This window comes from Myxocyprinus asiaticus, chromosome 11 (genome assembly GCF_019703515.2).
Source record: "Myxocyprinus asiaticus isolate MX2 ecotype Aquarium Trade chromosome 11, UBuf_Myxa_2, whole genome shotgun sequence".
Classification (NCBI taxonomy): domain Eukaryota; kingdom Metazoa; phylum Chordata; class Actinopteri; order Cypriniformes; family Catostomidae; genus Myxocyprinus; species Myxocyprinus asiaticus.
The window spans coordinates 7,428,321-7,451,253 of NC_059354.1; the positions used below are offsets into that span (position 1 = coordinate 7,428,321).

The 22,933-nt window shown below is 38.0% G+C and overlaps 1 protein-coding gene across 1 annotated transcript in view; it reads right to left on the minus strand.

Annotated features, from left to right (window-relative positions):
* Positions 1-22,308, minus strand: part of LOC127448070 (G protein-activated inward rectifier potassium channel 1-like) — a 61,039-nt gene extending 38,731 nt beyond the window's left edge. The window contains exons 1-3 of the mRNA XM_051710352.1: positions 22,194-22,308; positions 20,046-20,714; positions 17,771-17,987 (exon numbers count right to left, since the gene is read on the minus strand). Coding sequence (XP_051566312.1) covers positions 17,771-17,987; positions 20,046-20,708 — 880 coding nt within the window. The 5' untranslated portion in view covers positions 20,709-20,714; positions 22,194-22,308. The remainder of the gene's footprint in view (positions 1-17,770; positions 17,988-20,045; positions 20,715-22,193) is intronic.
* Between the last annotated feature and the right edge of the window lie 625 nt (positions 22,309-22,933).

The following is a 22,933-nucleotide window of genomic DNA, read 5'->3' on the forward strand; positions in this document are numbered from 1 at the left end:
TCACTCCTGTGTCCTATTTATCACAGCAGGACAGCGAATGAGCAAATATATAAATGAACATTTGCTGCTAATGAGGTAAAGATACTCTCTATGAAAATCACTAACATCAGGAGGGAGCAGCGAAAGAATCACTTGTTAGGACTACATACGCACTATTGATTCCTGCTCCTTCTGACGTGTCACTGTTTTCCTTTCCATTTAACTAAAGCTGAGGAAGAGAGACAGATTTGATTGTAAGCTGTGACTAAAAGAGGTCGAGACAGACACAGTATAAATGAGGTTGTAGATCAAGTGAGGGCAGAGAGAAGGGAAGAAAAGAGTTTTCCTTTGGCAAAGCCTTTTCCAGAGCTCTGGCAGGTGTGGCATGACAATAGTCCTGAAATAGCAACTGTCCATCCCAGAGCTTCGCTAGATCCACTCCAGCCAACACAATGTTCATGAGCCAGTGTGTTTATCTGTAATCGATTAAAGTGGCCCTCAGAGATGGTTAAACATGATCAATCAATAGTACTGATGACCCAAACACAAAAGCCAAAGTCCTTCTTTGACCAGGAAACAGAACAAACATTAATGTGACAGTCATCGGGCGACACTTGACCCAGAATGCCACATAAATTAATATCAATGTGTTTTAAAGCCTAATAAGACTTTCTAACACAGACACTGTCAGATATTTAAAAGATACTTATTCAGAGACCATAAATAACATGATGTTTTCAAGCATTACAGCCAATGCAAATAAAAAAGTGGCAATCTATATATATAAACTGTATATTGTATATTGCTTGTTAATGTTAACTAATGAATGTAACTAACATTACATTATGCTTAACAGATCATTACTCAATGTAAATTAAATTTGTATGTATTATTATTAGTATTATTATCATTATTTATTAATTATTATTATCAGTTATTAAGCTTTCATTCATATGTCTTGCACTTTTTAACATCTACAAATGTTTTATTTTTTTACAAATGTTATATAATGATTAACAGATAATTTGTTAATGTACATTTGAATGCTTACAAATGGCATTTAACTTTTTCATAAATTATTTATAAATGAGATCATGTACTTTTTTTTATATTTAAAAGCATTTTCAGAAATAATTCATATTTTTCACCACTTCACACACTATTCATGTTTACAAATTATTAATGAATGTCCAGCTAATTAGTAACTGATATCTGTAAAAGCCAAGTATAGTCAAGTCAAGTCATTTTTATTTGTATAGCGCTTTTCACAACACACATCGTTTCAAAGCAGCTTTACAGAAAATCATCCATTAACAGAAAATGAATATCTATAAAGTCTTAGATTCATCATTGTGTAGTTTGATTAAATACGATTATGAAGTGTATATAAAAATAAGTAATTAAATAATAATTGTATTTAGAAACCCAGTGAGCAAGCTGAAGGTGACTGTGGCAAGGAACACAAAACTCCATAAGATATTGGTTAATGGAGAAAAATAACTTTGGGAGAAACCAGGCTCACTGAGGGGGCCAGTTACCCTCTGGCTAACATCATGAATATAATGCCAATATTAGTTATTTATATGCAGTCCAAGTCATGGTTTAAAATTAAGTGTTAATGGCCAGTGTTTAAACAAAGATTTTGTAAGAACTGTAAGATTAATGAGCCACACATTTACTTTTTGTTTGTTTGTTTGTTGATGTATACGTATAAGCACACTTTTACTATTTACTCATCTTTTCAACTCATTAATTAATGATTTGTTCATAGTCAAAGTTGAAACTATTCATTCATTGTAAATGTTTATAAAGGTTTACTAATGATATTCAGTACCTTTATGGGCACTGGACTTTGAGCTTCTGCAACAAAGTTTGTGTAAGAGGTGTTTTGTTCAATTTAGTTTTATGCTTGATACAGACATAATAACACATAGCAACAATAACAACAAGACTTACTTTGGGAGCAAAACTTTGTGTTTATGGTATATTGTATCCTTAAACAGAGAATATTCATTTAATCATAAATCAAGAAGAGAAAACAGTAACATTTTCAAGAGAGATAAAAAAAAAAATGTATCGAAGAAATTTTAAACAAAGAACTTGTTACCTTAGTAATCAAATAAAAATATATATGTCTCTACCTTGTGTAAAAGCATCTAACAAGTGTTTTACTCCTGTAGGAGTTACCAAAATATCAGTTTCAATTGTACTAATCAACACCCTCACCTCCTCTCACCTCATCGGTCGGATGGCTAAGGAGAGTATCTCTACGGATTTCTCCCCACTGCTCAAACTGAACAGTTGTCATTGAGCTCGACTTCACTGAATGTTTCCTCTTTTTCTTGTGCTGTGGCGGCGGATCATTCACACTTGCTCGGTCCGAACAAGTGAAATGGCTACTTTTATGCATGAAGCAATGCTTTCAAAATCAGGAAAAAAACCTATTCGATTATTACAGGCGACGGTCCAGTGCTCGCAAGTCACGAGATTTGGTCTATAAACGAATGAAGTACTACACTACCCACAGTCCTCCTGAAGCAAGGTCTTTCATGGATCCACCAATCAGAGATCAAAGAATCTCAGCAAGGTAAAAAAAAATTCAACCGCTTCATTTTAAATAACAGTTTCTGTCAATAGGCACTCATTCATTTAAAATTTAGTTTAATACCATTTTTTTTCCAGACCTGATGAACCCCCTCGAAAATGGACGATCCAGAAAACAACATGTTAAAACAAAAATATTAATTTTTTATCACACATCTGTTATTGAGGCAATAAACTGTTTTTTTCTCTCATTCTAGGCTGTTCTTGTTGTTATGTGTTGTTGTTGATATCTGTAGCAAGCATACAACTAAATTTAACAAACCACCCCTTACACAAACTTTATAAAGTACTCTATAAAGGTACTAAATAATCATTATTAAACCTTTATAAACATTTACAATGGGTGAGTAGTTTCAACTTTAGATTGGGTACTACAAAAATATGAACAATTAATTAAAAAATGATTAGTAAAGATGTGAAAATAGTAAAACACACACACATCAACAAACAAACAGTAAATTTGTGGCTTTTACAGACCTCGGTTACTAATTAGCTCGACATAAAATGTTTGTTTTTTTTTTTAACATGAATAGTGTTTGAAATGGTGAAAAATATGAATAATTTCTGAATACATTTGTAAATGTAAAAAAAGTGCATGAGATTTATAAATAATTTATGAAAAAGTTTAAAGATATTTGTAAGCATTGAATTGTAAAATTTTGATCCGTTATTCATAATGTAACATTTGTTAAAAAAAGTTTTTAGATGTTTCACATGGTTACCACGCATAGCACGCCAACAGTGTTCGAACATTGAAGTCCTACGATAATTCTCATTCAGTCTGAACAATTAGTTTAAGTTTTGAGCTTTTAATACGCAATTGCAACATAGTGTCATGAATTTGTAAGATATGGCAAAATCATAAGATATCGTACGACTTGGCTCATCTGAAAAGGTACGACTTTTAGACGAAACAATCAACAAAAAGAATTTCAAATCGACACAATACAGGCACCCTATTCAACACTTTATTTTAAGAAACAAAATGTCTGTGAACAAATTTGGTTACTCATTCCATCTTTATTTAGGTTTAGTGTTTGGGTAAGGGGCTAGACTTTATGGCAAGGTTTAGGTTAGTGGTTAAACTTTGGAAAAATCATAACAATTGTTGGTTCATTTCTCTCGTGAATAGTCGTGAAAATTTGTACGATCCAACTTGTGCGTTTTCGTACGATTCCGCCATCTTTTTCCAGTACTCCTTTGCTGAAATAACCTACTAACATTTTGGGATGAAGCCATGATAAAAAGAATAAATTATTCCATTTTTTTTAAATAATTACCAAAAATATATGGCAATATATTTTAATTAATTGTAACTTTATCTGGAATGAAAAAAATAAAAATAAAATAAAAAATTTTTAAAAAAAGAATAACTGAATATTGTATGTATGTATTAGGTGTATATGTGTGTTTGTATGTGTTTTTATTAATAGATACTACCTGACAACCTGCTCTGAGGCTAATTATAAGGCAACTGATGGTTCCAGTGCAGGTGGGCTAACCGCAACATTTCTGAGTGTAAAACCTCATGAGCCTGTTCCTGAACACTGTACTGAACAAATAATTTAAATAATTTATACAAAATTAGCCACACTGTTGAGCCAATTATTTCCATCTCTCTCCCTCCCTCCCTCTCTCTGTGTATATGACAGATCCTTGGATGATAAAATAGGGTTCACATGGAGTTCTGTGCCACTCCACAACCTCAAATAATTGATCACCATTCAGTGAAGCCATGGCAAACCCCAAAAGACACAATTACCAAGGCCTTTCACCTGAGACACACACTTCGAAGAGACAAGATTGTTTATTAAGTCGAGTGACAAGATCACAAGACCGCAGTGTTTTTTACAATGTTCTTCACATTGTAATGGCAGAATAAACAGAAAAAGGCAAGAACCCACAACACAACACAGCACTTTAACAACTTTAATATTACATAATTACATAACTAATTACTAACGTAGTTGTATCTGGATCACAAAAATGCATTTGCTGTACACCTTTGAATGTAGTCAGAATTGCTATTAGTTGCACAACTCGAACAAGCCCGTAAATGTAGTTGGTTATGTAATGCAAATGTTAAAATGTATCCCCTCACAAGACATGCACTGCAGTACAAGTGTTAAGATGTCATAAGATAGCATTGTGTGAGAAACAGAGCAAAAGGTAGCATTTATGAACTGATAATATGCCGTTTACTCATGGTTTGTGTGAAAGTGAAAAAAAAAGTAATTGTTGTTGTAGCGCCTCTGGTGTTAATTTCACCAGAAAACTGCTGCAATACGTACAAAGAGACATGTAAAAATCAGTTTGCAAGATTGTAGGCATAGTAACATGATTCTGTGAGATCAGGTTTCCGGATTCAATTGCTGTGTGCATGTAAAATAAGCAGAGCTGTATCCATTTGTGCATAAAAATTAATTTTTTTAAGTTCATTACTTTTATTACTTACGTTTTTCCAAAACTTTAAACAACCATTATTAATGTTAATTTAATATGTGCGATAAACTTATTATTCATGTTCATTTATCCATCAATTAAATTAGATCCTAATTTTTAGAATTTGTCCTACATCATGTCTTTTAGTTAAGATGAACATGTGAAATGTTATATGTGGCAGCGGGGGGCGTGGTCAAGCGTCCATCCGGAGAGAGAGAAAGCAGTAAGGACGTTTGCACCTGAGCTAGATCTTCTTTAACACCTGTTTCTAATTCCAGTGAGCATGGGGAGAGCAGCATATAAGCAGCCACGCCATCAGCAGAGTGAATTTGGCACAAGGAAAGCCATGGTGCTCCTGAAGCTAAAGCCTTTACGTTTAATCTGTTATGTTTGTGAAGCTGATGTGTTTAAATTACTACATGTATGTGAAGCTGATGTGTTTAAATGACTACGTGCCTGTGAAGCTGATGAGTTTGTGAAGTTGTAAAGCACTGAAGTGGCCTATTAAAAGTCCTACCTGAGCCTGGAAAAACCTGCTTCCCTGTGTTCTCCTTCCCGTCTGTCATGAAGACGTACTACCTTGGTGCCGAAACCCAGGAGCCTGAAGTACGTCCCATCGAGTCCTCGCAGTTGGCCGAGATCCTCAAGTCCCTCGCCGGCCTAAACCAGTCACACCAACAATCTCTGCTTGAGCTACGTCAAGACCAAGACCGCCGGTTCTTTGAGATCCTCAGAACTCAGGCAGAGGAATGGCATGCGATTCGGAGCCTCCTCAGCCAGGAGAGAGCCCCGGCCACGTCCCCGGACAGCCACAGCCCCCTGCCCCCGCCCATGCTTCTGAAGATGGGTGCGGAGGATGACCCAGAAGCCTTTCTCGATCTATTCAAACGTACCGCTGAGATTTGGAGCTGACCCCGTGATCAGTGGGCGGCCAGGCTCCTCCCGTTGCTGTCCGGGGAAGCCCAGCTGGCTGCACAACAACTGCCGGTGGCTAAACTCCTAGCCTATGAAGACCTAAAAAAGTCCATCCTGCAGTGGGTTGGCCAAAGTCCAGAGTAGTACCACCAGCTCTTCCGAGACGCCTGCCGGAAATGGCTGGAGTTGTGGGGATCCGGGATACTTCCGGGATCAATGCCATGTGATGGAGCTGGGAACGGTGGTCCGAATCCCCGACACTCCGCAGGCTGCCCCTGATCGGGCCGGAGCGTACTGCATACCGGTAAGTGTCAAGGGGGGTACTCACCAGGCATTGGTGGACATGGGTCATAATCAAGCCACTATCCACCAACGCTTGGTTCAACATGAGGCTTTGGACACAGCTAAAACAGTGAGGGTGAAGTGTGTGCATGGGGATATTCACAACTACCCTGTGGTGACCCTTGTGATTACATTTCGGGGAACAAAACATAGAGTGGAGGCCACGGTTAGTTCCCGCCTCACACATCCGCTGATTTTGGGGACTAATTGGCCAGAATTTAGAAATGTATTAAAAGGAATATGCACGGATAGGTCCTGCACAAAAGCAATGAGATGTGAAATGTGCGATGCTCTGGCAGGGGAGGCGGAGCCAGGGCATCTTTGTCTGCTCCACATCAGCATGGTGTGAGGGGGGAGAGGCTGCAGCCCCTCCCATCCTCAAGGGATTCCCCGAAGGGGATTTCCCTTTGGAGCAGTCGTGAGACGAAACCCTCAAGCGCGCCTTTAACCAAGTGAGAGTGATCAATGGTCAACAACTCCAGCCGGGTGTCACTCTTTCATATCCTTATTTAACAATTATAAATGAGCGGTTGTATAGAGTGACGCAGGACGCTCAAACAAAGGAAGATACAACTTCCAGGAGGCTCATTATAATTCCATGGTGGTGTGCGGCATGCCGCGAATGTCAGCTGGTGAATCCACCGGCCACCCCAAAAGCGCCATTGTGCCCCCTTCCGCTGATCGAGGTCCTGTAGGGCTTTACTGGTTGTTTAGATCAGTGTTACTATCAGAAATAATTAATAATTATTTCTGTAGTTATTAATTAATATTTAAATTAATTAATTGGATCTAACTCATTAAAACCTCTTATGGGGCTCCAGTAAATGTAGTGTGCAATGTTTAGGAGCAAGTTTGGTTATTAGCAATAATTAATAATTATCAAAGATATTTATGAATTATTAAAATCAATAGAACATTGATGAGAATCAATGTTAGCTTTTTTAAATCCTTTAAATCAACAATTATCAAAGATAATTGTTAATTGTTAACATCGATGAAACATTAATTAAAATGAACACTAGCTTATTGATCATTCAAATTCAACAACCATCAAAGATAATTATCAATTATCAAAAATCAGTAGAATATTAATAAGGATTAACATTGACGGGGCACCACCCTGGAATTAGGGACTAATAACCAAATAGTAAAACAGTCTCAATATTAGATTGTTTTCTTAGGAAAATCGGCATCCGAAGAATATCGATTTTCAGGAAAAAAACAATGAATGAAGGTTTGAATCCGAGCACTGACATCCTGTCAGCATGACATAGGCGTATGCAAAACAAACCAAAACACTTCTCTTTGTAATATAAACAAAGTTTATTTATGCAGTAATATCAATTAATAATTAATACAATGCAGTCAATAAACTTCTGACTTACAACTACAAACTAAACAGTGATATGATTAGATATGGAAATAAAAATAATCCTATAACACATAAGGTGTGTGTGTGACAGTGTGTGTGTGTGTGTGTGTGTCAGTGTGGTTAGTGAGAGAGAGAGAGAGAGAGAGAGAGATTATTAAGTGACAGCCCGAAAGCTGATTTCGCGATAGCTGGAGAGAAAACAGCTGTGTTCATCACTCAGAGACGCGGTTTTACGAGCAGGGCTCGTAAAAGTCCTGCGTTATTTGACTCTAATGGATGAACTCAGTTGCTGTCTCACCCACGATGGCGAAAATGCACAACAATCCAATTTGGTTGGACCACAATACAGCAAAACAAATTTGTGATACTTAATACCCTGAGTATTAATAATGAGCGGACATGGCGGTCCATAAACTGTACAAGCAAAAACCTTGAAACACAAGAATAACACACTATAATATTCTATCTCTGCCCAGACGTAACCTCTTACTTGTATCGCATGAGGACACAGATAGAATGTGTTTTCATCCGTCCTTTAACTTTGACCCAGTTCCTTGAGGCTCGTGTGATGACGGGAGGCTGTTTCCTCGCTCTGTCGGCGGGCGGTACGGCTGTTGATTGTCAGCGGGCGGTACGGCTGTTGATTCTCGGCGGGCTGGCAGAGAACTCAGAAATGTCGATTTGATTGAAGATGGAAGAGAAATCTTTAATCTCTTCACTTCTGTAGGCCAACGGATGAAGATGTGAATTGCTCAGCGGTCTCCTTCGGATCTGTTAGAGTGTTCGGTTGAACACAGAGTAATCTCAACTCGTCCAGCGAGATGGAGATTGTATGGCTACAGTTTCAAGTCGGACATTACTTCCTTGTGCCACGAGGTTGCACCGGAGAGCAGCAAAAAGCTACGTCTATATTCGGTGAACTAAGTCGCTGGAAGCGAAATCTTTAAGCATTTCAGAATTATTTGAACTCCTGATGATGTCATGTTTGAGGGACGTTCTGTTGTGTGCCTCATCCAATAGGAGTTGAGAGCTCGATCCTTTAGTGAGCAAGGCTTCCTGGATTCGTAGTCTGTTTTGGACTCCCTTTGTTTGATTTTGACGCAATTTTTATCAGTAAAATTTACGACATGGAATGTGTGGGGGCTGAGTTAGGTTTCACAACTGTTAGGCCTGCCTTTGTCTTCTATCTGAATACATGAGGCCCAACAGTCCCCTTCGAGAGAATTGGAATGGACCTCGTTGGGCCGTTAGAGCGGTCAGCACGCAGACATCGCTTTGTAATGGTGCTAGTGGACTATGCAATGCGATATCCGGAAGCAGTGCCTCTAAGCAGCATCTCAGCATGTAGTGTTGCGGAGGCACTCTTAAAAATAATCTCCCGGGTGGGGATTCCGAAAGAAATCCTCACTGATCAACCTTTATGTCACGGACACTATGCGAGCTTTATGAATTATTGGGCATTAAATAAATCCGCACCAGCGTTTACCATCCACAAACATTTGGCCTGGTGGAGAGACTTAATAAAACCCTTAAAAATATGATTCGTAAGTTCGTGCACGAAGATGCTAGAAATTGGGACAATTGGCTCGATCCCCTGTTATTCGCAGTACGAGAGGTCCCACAAGCCACCATGGGGTTTTCCCCATTCAAGCTGCTGTATGGGCGATGGCCACGTGGCATGCTTGTTGTCATACGCGAAGCTTGGGAGGAGGGACCTTCAAACAGCAAGAATTAAATTCAATACGTTCTTGATCTTAGAGCAAAACTCCGCACTTTGGGGCAACTAACACAGGAGAATTTGCTCCAAGCTCAAGAACGACAGAGCCAACTGTATGACAGGGGAGTTCGGCTGTGGGAATTTGCACCGGGAGATAAGGTGCATTACTCCCCACATCGAGCTCCAAATTACTTGCCAAGTGGCAACGACCCTTTGAGGGCACACGATGAGTGGGGTATCTCGATTATGAGATAAAGCGAACTGATAGAGGGGGCGCATGTCAAATATATCACCTCTTTGGTGATATATTTGAAATTGTGGAGGGAGGCGGTCCCTGTGACGTTGGCTACGGTAGTTCCAGAGAGGGCGGAGCATGGACCGGAGGTGAATACAAAACACAATCATTTCACCCCGGTCACTTGTGGAGACCACCTCTCACCATGTCAGCTCGCAGAGGTTGCCAAGTTGCAAAAGGAGTTTGCAGACGTGTTTTCCCCTCTACCGGGTTGTATGAACCTCATCCAGCACCACATCGAGACCAAGCCAGGGGTGGTGGTACATAGCGTCCCTATCGATTACCCGAGCACAAAAAGAAAATTGTCCAGGAAGAATTGGATGCAATGCTCGATATGGGGGTAATAGAGGAATCCCACAGCGATTGGTCCAGCCCGGTAGTTCTAGTTTCTAAGAGCGACGGGTCTGTATGGTTCTGTGTGGATTATAGAAAAGTCAACGTGGTGTCTAAATTTGACACATACCCAATGCCTCGTGTTGATGAGTTGCTCAATCGGTTGGGCACTGCTCGATTTTATTAGACACTGGATTTGACAAAGGGTTATTGGCAGATCCCCTTGACACCAATTTCCAGTGAAAAAACAGACTTCTCCACACCGTTTGGATTACACCAATTTGTGATGCTTCCGTTCGGTTTGTTTGGAGCCCCGGCTATGTTTCAGCGTCTCATGGACCGATGATTTAGATGACATCATCATTTACAGTAATGATTGGCAGCGGCACATGCAGCATCTGAGGGCAGTTCTGAGATCGCTGCAACAAGCAGGACTCACAGCAAACCCCAAGAAGTGCGCGATTGGACGGGTGGAGATACGGTATCTGGGGTTCCACTTGGGCCATGGGCAGTGCATCCCCAAATTGACAAGACTGCGGCGATTGTGACCTGCCCAAGGTCCAAGGCCAAAAAGGAGGTCAGACAGTTCCTGGGGCTGGCTGGCTATTATAGGAGATTTGTGCCTAATTATTCGGATGTCACCAGCCCGCTGACTGATCTCACTAAAAAGGGAGCTCCAGACCTGGTCCAGTGGATGGAGCAGTGTCAACAGGCATTCACGCAGGTTAAAGCCACACTTTGTGGGGGGCCGCTTTTACATTCACCTGATTTCTCTCTCCCTTTTGTCTTACAGATGGACGCTTCAGACAGAGGGCTGGGGGCCATACTCTCACAGGTGGTGGAGGGGGAGGAGTGTCTGGTGCTGTACATTAGCCACAAGCTCTCGCTGAGGGAGACTTAAGTACAGCACCGTAGAAAAGGAGTGTCTTGCCATCAAGTGGGTGGTCCTCACTCTCCGGTACTACCTGTTGGGGCGGGCCTTCACCCTCTGCTCGGATCACGCCCCACTCCAATGGCTCCACCGCATGAAAGATACCAACGTGCGAATCACTCGTTGGTATCTGACTCTTCAGCCATTTAAGTTCAAGGTGGTCCACAGACTGGGATCGCAGATGGCTGTCGCTGACTTCCTTTCCAGAAATGGGGGGGGGGGGTGGTAGACAGGCCGGATGTCTCACCGGCCTGAGTCAGACGGTGGGGATATGTGGCAGCGGGGGCGTGGTCAAGTGTCCGTCCGGAGAGAGAGAAAGCGGTAAGGACGCTTGCACCTGAGCTAGATCGTGTTTAACACCTGTTTCTAATTCCACAGCTTCTGTTGTGAAGCTGTACTACATTATATTACCGTATTAATCTGAAGACTACCGATGTTCATAGTTGTAGTATGTGCATTAAAATCCTTATTCATAACGAACACATACAAAAATCTGATATATGGCCATATATGTTCCATGTATGTTTTCGTTTTGAAATTAAAAAACAAAAAATCATTGATGCTTTGAATTTTGTATTTTAATTTCAAAAGAAATAAGCAAAACAATAAAACTAAAAATGGCTTGTTTTTAGATAATTTGTTTTGTTAAAAAAAAAGAAGCAAGAAATTTCTCATGTTTATTGCTCATGGATATAAACTGAATATACTGCATGAATATTTGATTTGCACATGTGGGTAGGTCTGAAACACGACTGGTCAACCTGCGCTGTCATCTGTTCTGCCTCAATCAAACCCATCAGAATAAGAGTTCAACACGATACAGCTCTACAGATTAATCTCATTGTTAATTCAGAAAATTAACATTCTTCCAAACGTTATACAGTTCCATATTTATTACAACTCTGCTGTTGCTTGTAAAGCAACCAGGCAATGGATTTATCCAGTAACTCGCTATGATGCCATAGCTTTAAAAGGCAGGGTATAGATTAATATAAAAATGTAGTTATGCGAATTACCAAACATAACCACAAATTTGCACATTTCTATACATTATAAATAACTAGTTCCATTAGTGAGTTAATAGCCTACTGGTTAAAGCTGCTTTTAAAACTTTGTGCATTCGCTTGGTTGTTTTCTGCTCAATGAAAAGCAACTGAAATTGTAAAATATGATGGTAAATGGATTTGCTCCTTACACAATACAAATGTGGCCTTTGAGAATGCGTGACCAAAAAAAACAAAAAAAAAACAGGTTATATCACATGGCATTAGGCGGTGAAGAACAGACATGATCAGTAGGGGGCAGTAATGTTTCATTCTTTGAACACCAATTGTTAATGGTTAGTGAGTCCATCCATGCATATACCATCTAAAATAGTCATGATGTCAGCAGAAAACTGTAATGAGAACAAAAATCACAAAAAGCAATAGCAAGCGATATTGAGCCAAAACAGCAATGGCTACACAATTGTTAGCTATAAGTATACTTTATCAGAACCGTAATGCAGCGGCATTATATGTGTTGCTGTGTTCAGTTGGTGGGCTGACGGATAAATCCATTGTTTGGCTGCCTTATGCGCGAGAGCAGAGTTGTAATAAATATGTAGCTGTCAAATGTTTGGAGGAATGTTAATTTTCTGAATTAACAATTAGATTAATCCGTAGAGCTGTATCGTGTTGTACTCTTATTTTGATGGGTTTGATTAAGGCAGGACAGATGAAAGCACAGGCCGACCAATCGTGTTTCAGACCCACCCACATGTGCAAATCAAATGTTCAAGCTGTATATTAATTTTATATCCATGAGCAATAAACATGAGAAATTAGCTAATTTCTTTATTTTTTTATTTTTTAAACAAAACAAATAATCAAAAAACAAGCCCTTTTTCCATTTTTGCCTATTGCTTTTGAAATGAAAAAAACTAAATTCAAAGCATAATTGATTTTGTTTTTATTTACTTTTTTCTAAACAAAAAATGAATGAACGCAACATACACAGACTATATATGTACAAATTATATTAGTATTTGGGGAAATAAATGTTACATATATAAAAACTGCCATTTTTTTTTTTTTTTTTAAGTATTTCTAAATAAATGTTGCATATATGTACAATTATGTGACTTTTTTATATCAGTGAAAACCACATATGAACATATATTTCATATGTATATCATATTTCTGTATCGGAATACTTGTTCACCTGATAATGTTGACCTAACTCACTTTAAACTAACTATGTTTTAGACCACACACACAAACGTATAATACGTTTAATAGCTAATAATCCATTGGTGTTATAACCTGAGCTCTACTCTCTAAACAAAGTCACCTACTAGTCTAACCAGTATGCTAAACCACCTCTGTTAATATGATAACCTTTTTTATTATATAAATAGTATACTTCTTCTATAGCTAATTTGATCTAGGTTTTTGTGTGTATTAGTATTTTTAGACAAAAGCGTATAGATCTATAATATCAGTCATTTATTTGTCATCGGCCATAATATGTAAATAACTATCGTATTTCATAAGATTAAATCATTTTAAATATCACTCAGAATTTCAATATTGGTGCATCTCTACTAAACATGGATTTGATTAGTCTGTATACAGTTTGTTATATGCAATACATCCAATATCAGCTGTGACAGTATACAGAAAGTGGGCCACTGGCTGCTATTTCAGCAATACCAGGGACCTCATGCAAATATTATCATGTAGTAAAGGGCCTCTGGCTCATCTTTGCATATCTATAATTCAGGCTATGGTTTTGCCAGCAAGATGCGGTTTATCCAGTCTCCTAGTTTCATCATTTATGAGGTTCCTTATCAATGATCGCAGAGCAGCTGAGCATAGCTTAAAGCTCACATTCTGTCTTTGTAAGTGCATTTATCACACAGATCTCAGTACAGTGTTAAATTTACACCCTGTATTCACTAGAAATGATCTTGATCATTATTTGTGAAGGGATTTCACTGCGGGCTGCATGCTACCAGAAAAGTTTTTACAGCCCTATAGGGAAAATAAGAGGGAAATCCTCTTCATAAAATAACAAAGTCAACAGGGACACAGAATGCTACTTAAAACAGAATATGTGAAATGATGGAAAATTCAAATGAACAGCATAGATGTAAGCACATAAGGCATGACTATCCTAAAAAGGACACAATACAAAATCTATCTATCTATCTATCTATCTATCTATCTATCTATCTATCTATCTATCTATCTATATGTCTGTCTGTCTGTCTGTCTGTCTGTCTTTCTATAGAAATAGCAATACCCTTTTCTACCCTACAAAGGCAAAATTCAGTAACTACACAAACAATTAAACAGAAAAAAAAAAAGTATTTTGAAGAAAGTAAACAGCATTGGAATTCATTGCGCAAGGCATTTTTGAATCTGACTGAGAAAGTAGTCAGATTCAAAAGTTTACATGTGTAACATTCTTCTATTTAGCAGATTATTTTAGGTCTACACCACCCCTTTCAATCGGATGGAACTTTCATTCAGATCGAGCTCAGTTGGATCAACTAAGGAGTTTAAATGAAGGTTTTTCAGTCTGATTGAGCTATCAGTTGGGTTATTAACAGATTTTTATTTTGCATGTAAACGTAGCCACAAGAGAGTCTTTTGCTCTCGCTGTACCTCTGTCTCTTTTTTTCTCTCACTCTGTTCTGTGCTGTCAGTCTGAAAAAAGTGCTTTGCACACACTTTTCAGGGCTTCAAAATAATCATACGTTCAAAGACTGCACAGATAAACAAATGGGGTTGGGGGGAGGGGGGGGCGTTTGGGGGTGGGGTCTACAAAGTGGTTGCCATGGAAACAGAGTTACAGTCACCAGAAAACTGAAGAGTCTTGGGATTTAGTACTTTCCCTGTTCATCAGTTATTACTGTACATCCTCTGATGTGGATTGAAGCCATTCAGCAGAACGGGGTTGATTTCAGGGTACATAAACATTTGGGAGCAACATGTCTATTTCCTGTGTGATCATGTTGCATGGCATATCCATTTCTGTACATGCATGATAGTTGGAAAAAAAGAGGCCTACAAAATTTTATAATATACAAACAGAACCTTTTACCTCAGGAACCTGTTAGCAATCAGTTCAGAGCTAGTGTTTTCTGATAATAACACAATAAATAATTCAGATGTTTCTTAAAGGGATAGTTCACCCAAAAATTAAAATTCTCTCATCATTTACTCACCCTCATGCCATCCCAGAAGTGCATGATTTTCTTTCTTCTGCAGAACACAAATGAAGATTTTTAGAAGAATATTAAACTCTGTTGGTCCATACAATGCAAGTCAATAGTGGCCAGAACTCTGAAGGTCCAAAAAGCACATAAAGTCAGCATAAAAGTAATCCATACGACTCTAGTTGTTAAATCTATATCTTCAGAAGCGATATGATGGGTGTGGGTGAGAAACAGATCAATATTTAAGTCCCTTTTTACTATCAATCTCCACTTTCACTTTCACATTCTTCTTTTATTTTAGCGATTCACATTCTGTGTGCATATCGCCACCTACTGGTTGGAGCTGGTAAAAGGTTAGAGAAACAAAGTCTAAAATATTGATCTAATTTTCACTCACACCTATCATATTGCTTCTGAAGATATATATTTAACCACTGGAGTCATATGGATTACTTTTATGCTTCCTGTATGTGCTTTTTGGAGCTTTAAAAGTCTGGTCACCATTCACTTGCATTGTATGGACCTACAGAGCTGAAATATTCTTCTGAAAATCTTTGTTTGTGTTCAGCAGAAAAAAGAAAGTCATATAGATCTGGGACGGAATAAGGGTTAGTAAATGATGAGAGAATTTAATATAATATTCATGATATATTTAAAATATCATACATATCAGTAATGAGCATATCTGTTATGTGTATTTTGTTGATTCATGTTTTTCATGTCTTTTATTTTGAAAATTCTAGTTCCTGTTTCCCTTGTCATGTGATTTCATGTTTCCCCTCCATGTTCATGTGTCTTGTTTTCATTGGTTTATTGTTTAATTATCTTGTTTAGAGTTCTTTTGTTCATTGGTTTGTTCTCCCATGTCCATGTATTTAAACCCTCATGTTTTCCATTTGTCCTTTGTCAAGTATTGTATGTGTTTTGGTGTGTTGTCAAGTCAAGTCAAGTCAAGTCAAGTCAAGTCAAGTCAAGTCTGTGTCTGTGTCTGTGTCTGTGTCTGTGTCTGTGTCTGTGTCTGTGTCAGTGTCAGTGTCAGTGTTAGTGTTTTGTTTTGTGCCACTTCACGTTGGATTTCACGTATGTAAATAAATTGCACTTGGGTTCATCTTTATCACGTCTTCATCATCATCATTGCCAGCACCAATGTTACAGAACGTTACAATATCATAATGGCCATCTTTTTTTTCGCATCGCTGTAGTAAAGTTTGGGGGTAAAATGTCCGTAATTGTCATGCAAATAATTAAAATCTTAATGCCTCTAAAATAGGCTTCATTTTCTATACACAATATACTGTACAATTTCTTATTTGTTTCTATATATTTGAGTACAATAGAACCAGCACACTGTCCTGGTTGGTTTTGTGAGAATCATCCAAGCAGTATCATTAAGATAAAAGGTTATTAGTCATCTTTTGAGTCTTTTTTTATCTGATATATATAGTTTTACACCCAAACCTCAGAGTGCTGGCCAACCTTTGATGTGTCCACTGGCAAACATCCAACACAGCTGCTTTACATTTGATCATTACTCAACATAAGAGTAAATAGAATGTGATGATGAAAGAGTCTTACAATTGTCAACCACTGGTATTAAAATTCATAGCAGATTCCAGATGAAAAATGACTATCAAAAGCACTGATGTATTTTTGAGAAAGCATGTGAACTTTATATGTGATAAGATCTGCATCAGAATTGCGAAAATAACTAGATTTTCTAAAGAAAATGTGAGTGGTGCTTGCTGTGGCAAAACTCTTCACCACAATGTCCCACCAATGGTCACAGTACATTTCCTAGAGTCAAAAGAGCCCATCCCCATTTCTCTGCAATGTCCTGGTGCAGACATATGGGTATTGCTATATGGTTGCTAGGGTGTCTGCAGGGTTGCTAGGCAGTTACAAGGGTCATATTAAAAATGGAGCTAGCCCGAGTCAAAAGAGCTCACTCTCATCACTTTACAATGTTATGGTGCCAAGATATGGGTGTTGCTTTACGGTTGCTAGGGTGCTCTGGATGGTTGCTAGGCAGTTGTCAGGGTGATACTAAAAAGGCTGCTTGCTAGCCCACTCAAAAGAGCCCAACCCATGTATCTACAATGTTCTGGTGCAAAGATATGGGTGTTGTTAAATAGTTGCTAGGCCATGACAAGGCAGTTGCCAAGGGGATACTTAAAAAAAATACTATGACATTCTGATCCAGAGACATGACCCCACTTATTTTTTCCCAAAGTTAAGTCTTTGGGATTTTTCATCAGATTTTTCACCCACTGGCAAACAATGTACGCCCAATTGCTTATAAACATCATAGTAACCATCTCCTAAATTAGCCTGTCAATTTGACATGTCATTCATGTGACCTTCTGACTCCTTTTTAAATGTTAACCACCTTCTGAAAACAGCATGTCAACAGTTGCTGATCAGTAAAACATGATCAATCATGTACACTTCAAGGCCAATGAGATGTCGCATGCCCCCTATTTTTAGTAACACCTGTCAACAGGGTCTTGGTAGTCTTCTAAATGAAATAATTAGTACAGTATCGCTTATATTAGTCCACCATGCAGCATGGTTAACTTGGTTTATCTAATCAGGTGTTAAACAATGCATGCTTTAAAAAAGCAGACAAGATAACTCACCGGTAGTTTCGACTATACCCTCCAAAATCACAACTATTTCAAACTGCTCCGTCTGCATGGACCGCTGCGAGAGCTCATAGAACGGGCTCTTGATGTCGATCACATGACAGATCGTGAGCGGTGACACGAGGAAGAGTTGGTCCGCTCCGGTGCTGAAGCCCACATCCAACTCCAGCTGATCCAGAGGGAGGAACTCGCCCTCGGGCGTCTGCCGGGACTGCAGGAGCGAGAACAAAAGAGATGGGGCGTAAACATCGTTTTACACACTGTACTGTGAAGTCAGCCATTCTGACAGTCTGTCAATCAGCAGAGCACAAGCAGGTAGGAAATCGAATGAAAGGAAACTTAAGCTCAATCAACAGCATTTGTGGCATAATGTTGATAACCACAAAAAAATTATTTTGCCTCATCCCTCCTTTTCTTAAAAATAAAAAAATAAACAGGCTGCAGTGAGGCACTAACAATAAAAGTGAATGGGGCCAATTTTTTGAGGATTTAAAGGCAGAAATGTGAAGCTTATAATTTGATTAAAGCACTTGTATGTATTCTTCTGTTAAAACTTCTGTGTTGTTTGAGCTGTTAAATTGTTTTTGCAGAACTATAGGGTTACGCATTATGTAATGGCAACGAAGTTGTAAAAATAAATATAACTTAACACAGAAAAGTTTAGTAAATGACTCAATGACACTAAAATCATGTTAACACACATTGTTTAAGTCCTGTGGCTATACTCTTGAAAAGGTGAGTATTTTAACATTTAGGGATTGACCTCATTCACTTCCATTGTAAGTGCCTTTTCTTTTTTTAAAGAAAAGGAGGGACAAGTTGAAATTTTGTTTTGTGGTAATCAACATTATGTCACAGGTTTTGTCGACTGAGCGTCTGAGTCTAAAGGAATAGTTCACCCAAAAATTAAAATTCTCTCATCATTTACTCACCCTCATGCCATCCCAGATGTGTATGACTTTCTTTCTTCAGCAGAACACAAATGAAGATTTTTAGAAGAATTTCAAAGTTCTGCAGGTCCATACAATGCAAGTGAATGGGTGCCAACATTTTGAAGCTCCAAAAATCACATAAGCAGTACAAAAGTAATCTATACAACTCCAGTGGTTAATTATATGTTTTTAGAAGTGATATGATAGGTGTGAGTGAGAAACAGATCAATATTTAAGTCCTTTTATAAATAATACATAAATAATAATAGTCCTTTATAAATTAAAGACTATAAATTATTCTCCCTGATTAGTCAATCTCAACTTTAACTTTCACATTCTTCTTCTTGTATTTTTGGTGATTCACATTCTTCATGCATATCGCCTCCTACTGGGCAGGGAGAACAATTTCTACCAAAAAAGGACTTATCGATCTGTTTTTCACCCACACCTATCATTTCACTTCTGAAGATATGAATTAAAACACTGGAGTCATATGGATTACTTTTATGCTGACTTTATGTGATTTTTGGAGCTTCAAAATTTTGGCACCTATTCACTTGCATTGTATGGACCTGCAGAGCTTTGAAATTCTTCTAAAAATCTTAATTTGACTTCAGCAGATGAATATACATCTGGGATGGCATGAGGGTGAGTAAATGATGAGAATTTAAATTTTTGTGTGAACTATCACTTTAACTTGTATTGAGCCCAGAATATTCCTTTAAATGTGCAGTGTGTCATTTTTCTCAACCAACAGATGACGGGGGACGTTTTCAGGAAACCTGTTTGAAAACAGTCATTACTTTTCCAATTCCCTATGGTTAATTCAAAGTTTGCGTAGCCAACAAAATATCTGTTGTTTATACTAGGTGTTAGACTAGGTGTTTCATCCATTTTCCCATTACTAATCCACCCTAATTAAAAAATCAGCCTGTGTTTATAGGCAATAAATAAACAAATAAGTAAACAAAAAATATTGATTTAGTTCTTACAATACATATACACACTACCAAGTCAGCAATGCATGTTACCTAGGCCTATAGGGCTGAGAACACATTTTCAAAAGGTACTGTTGTGTATGGTGAAATCATTGCATTATATTTCACATCTTTAATATATAAAATAAATTATTTTCATTTATTTTTTTATAATAATAATAATTATTATTATGTAATTATTGTTCTAATATTCTATTCTATTCTATTCTATTCACCTGCTAGTAACTGTTCTAGAGAAATACAGAAGTATTCTGAATAGAATAGTAGATGTTCTTTTATTTATTTACATTAGTATTGTTGCAAGTTTATAAATGAGTGTGAGCAAAGACAGGCACTTACCTTGAGTAATTTACAGCGGATCTGGGCAGAGACCATGTGGCTGTTACGCAGATTACCGACCCTGAACATTAGAGTGAGTTTGCCGTCCCGCATGGAGATAGCAGCATTTTCACTGAACATCAGAGTCTCTGCCCTCTTCTTGGGTTGAGACATCTTAATAAACATACAACCTATTAAAAAGGCGTCCACTATAGAGCCCAGGATGGACTGAAAGAGGAACAGAATGATTCCTTCTGGACATTTATCAGTGATGTATCTGTGGCCGTATCCGATGGTGGCTTCCGTCTCAATGAAGAAGAGGAATGCAGAGGGGAAGTTATAGACGTTGGCCACGCATGGCGTGTACTTCTCATCATGGGTTCGGTTCAGGTCTCCTCTGATGTATGCAATGACCCACCACATTGAGGCCATGAATAACCAGGCCACCGTGTAGGTGAGAATGAATATGAAGAGGTTCCAACGCCATTTGAGATCTACTAATGTTGTGAATAAGTCCGACAGATATCTGCTGGTCTCTCCGCCCAGGTTTCCATGCTGGACGTTACAGCGGCCGTTCTTATCCACAAAGCGCTGTCGTTTCCTCCTCTTTTCTTTCAGATGGCTGGACGATGTGGTGGTCACAACCTGATAGTCGCTTCCAAATTTCTTCCGAAGTGCAGACATTTTCACCTACAGAGACAGCAGTAAAACAAGCTCAGTTTCTGATATTTAAGCAGCAGTCATTGGACATTTTTATTAGGCAACATTTCCACTGGTTTCAGATATTATGAGAATGGACAAAACCGAAGAAGAGAGAGTGGGGCTAGTTGTCACAAATGGAAGCTGTCACAATAGCTATATCTCAGCAACTGAAGTTTTGAGTCAAAAGTCAAATTACACAAAAATGCTTGCTTTCTCAACCAGTGGTATTACATACTTTTTAAACACCTAGTTTTAAAACCTTAAATAAAAATATTGCTTTGTGAATTCAGCCCTCAATCTAAAATTCCAATAGCATCATATTTTTGTAATAGTTGTTGGGTAAACAAGTGAACGCAGTAACATCATGGCGGAATACATTAAGGCAAGAGTGGACTTTATAATGAAGGTAAATTTTAACAGAAAGGTTGAACTGTGTTCTTAAGACAATGGTTAATTTCACAAATGTCAGGTTGGGTTAAACTGTCACATGTTTTATAGTGTGTTGTGATTTTATTAAATTGATTAATTACAATTTCCATTGGTCAAAACCATGGTTTAATATTGTTTGTAAGTTGCCATTTCCATTTTTTGCAGTATTATGCATTGCATTATTGTTAAAATGTTCCTAAAAAGCAAATAAATAGCCTAAACATTTTAATGTGGACACATGCAATTGTTACTTAAGATTATTTTTGCTGGTGTGACATAATGTAGTCAGGTTGATTCAGTTGTGTTAAATAATATTTTTGACTTGAATTAAACTAGTTATTTTAGATGTTACCACATTAGGTACACTTTTTAGGTTATTTATTTTTTCAGTGTATAATACATATGAAATACAGAAGGAAGATGTATAGGGATTTGTTTATTTATTTATTTTATTTTAGAAAGTATTTTGTGTCTCAAAAAAAAAAAAAAAATGCATTCTTCACAAATCAGTGTGACAACATGCCCCGCTATAAGTGAACTGTATCTTTTCATCCAGCAATAACGGTGGAAATGGTAAATTACTTTGTTGGGGTAGAAATTGTATATGACCTTTGTTAATTATTAATAAAGCAATTCTGTGTTGTCTAATACGTTATTTACAAATGCATTACAAGTGCATATATGCAGTTATAGCAGCAAACACAAAAAAGTAAATTTATAGCATGAGGTACAATGGCTCACTATTTGGCAAATATTGCATGAAAGTCATTTTTTATGCATGTTGTTATAACCGCATATCAATTATTTACAATGCATTTGTAAATGAATTAATAGCCATTAATGAGTCCTTTTATAAACCCTTAATAAAAGGAACCTTAAAGTATAAACATTAAAGTGTTGCCCTTTTTGTAGTACGTGGCTATACAGAAACGGACCCTAAAAAACAAACCTACCCTAATAAATATTCACTGTTAAAAACTGTGTGACAACTAGCCCCGGTCTCCACAAATTCTTAGAGAAAAGATGATATAGTCTTACCTTCTTTCACTATATAGTTCCTTCTCTTCTGCTGTATGCTATCATTTCATAAAGCGTAGCTTACTGAGACACACGTGTGTATATTAACTAAAACAAACTTCTAAATACATGTTCCGTCGCTGGGAATGAAAGCAGAAACTCTCCAGAGGCGCTGACCATCAGCTCTGGTGCTGAAACACAGACTGTATCTTCAATCATGTGAGTTTCAGAAGCCGGAGCTCAAAGTTGCGGATGATTTCCATCAGTCTCATTACAGACGGCAACGCGAACTAGATGCATTTAAACATCTGGCAGACTTTTCCTCTCAGATGTAACTTTGGACGGTTGCTGGTTACACAACAAAGGAAATAAAATAACGTTCAAAAACTGTGAGTCAATCAAAAACTACCGGAGCTGAAATCCATTCGGCCAAAGCCAAAGCTAAAGCGCTCCTTATGCGTGATCGGGCTTTCTCCAGAATGAAAGAAAAATAAACCAAATTGAGTGTAATGACGGTCAGATCGTGTCATTCGGAGATGAGAGTGTGTGAAGCCGCTCTTTGTGTCGTTCTTTCGCATTGACTGTGTCGACTGAAGCTCCTCTCAGGATCCTGAGGTGTGTAGCCTTCAGCAGGGGAGGGCGGAACTTCACAATCACAAGCTCAGTTCACATTTATTGGCCAAGGAAGTTACATCTACAAGGGATTTAACTTGGTCGATTGATTCAAAAATAAAATAAAATAAAAATCATACATTCAATAA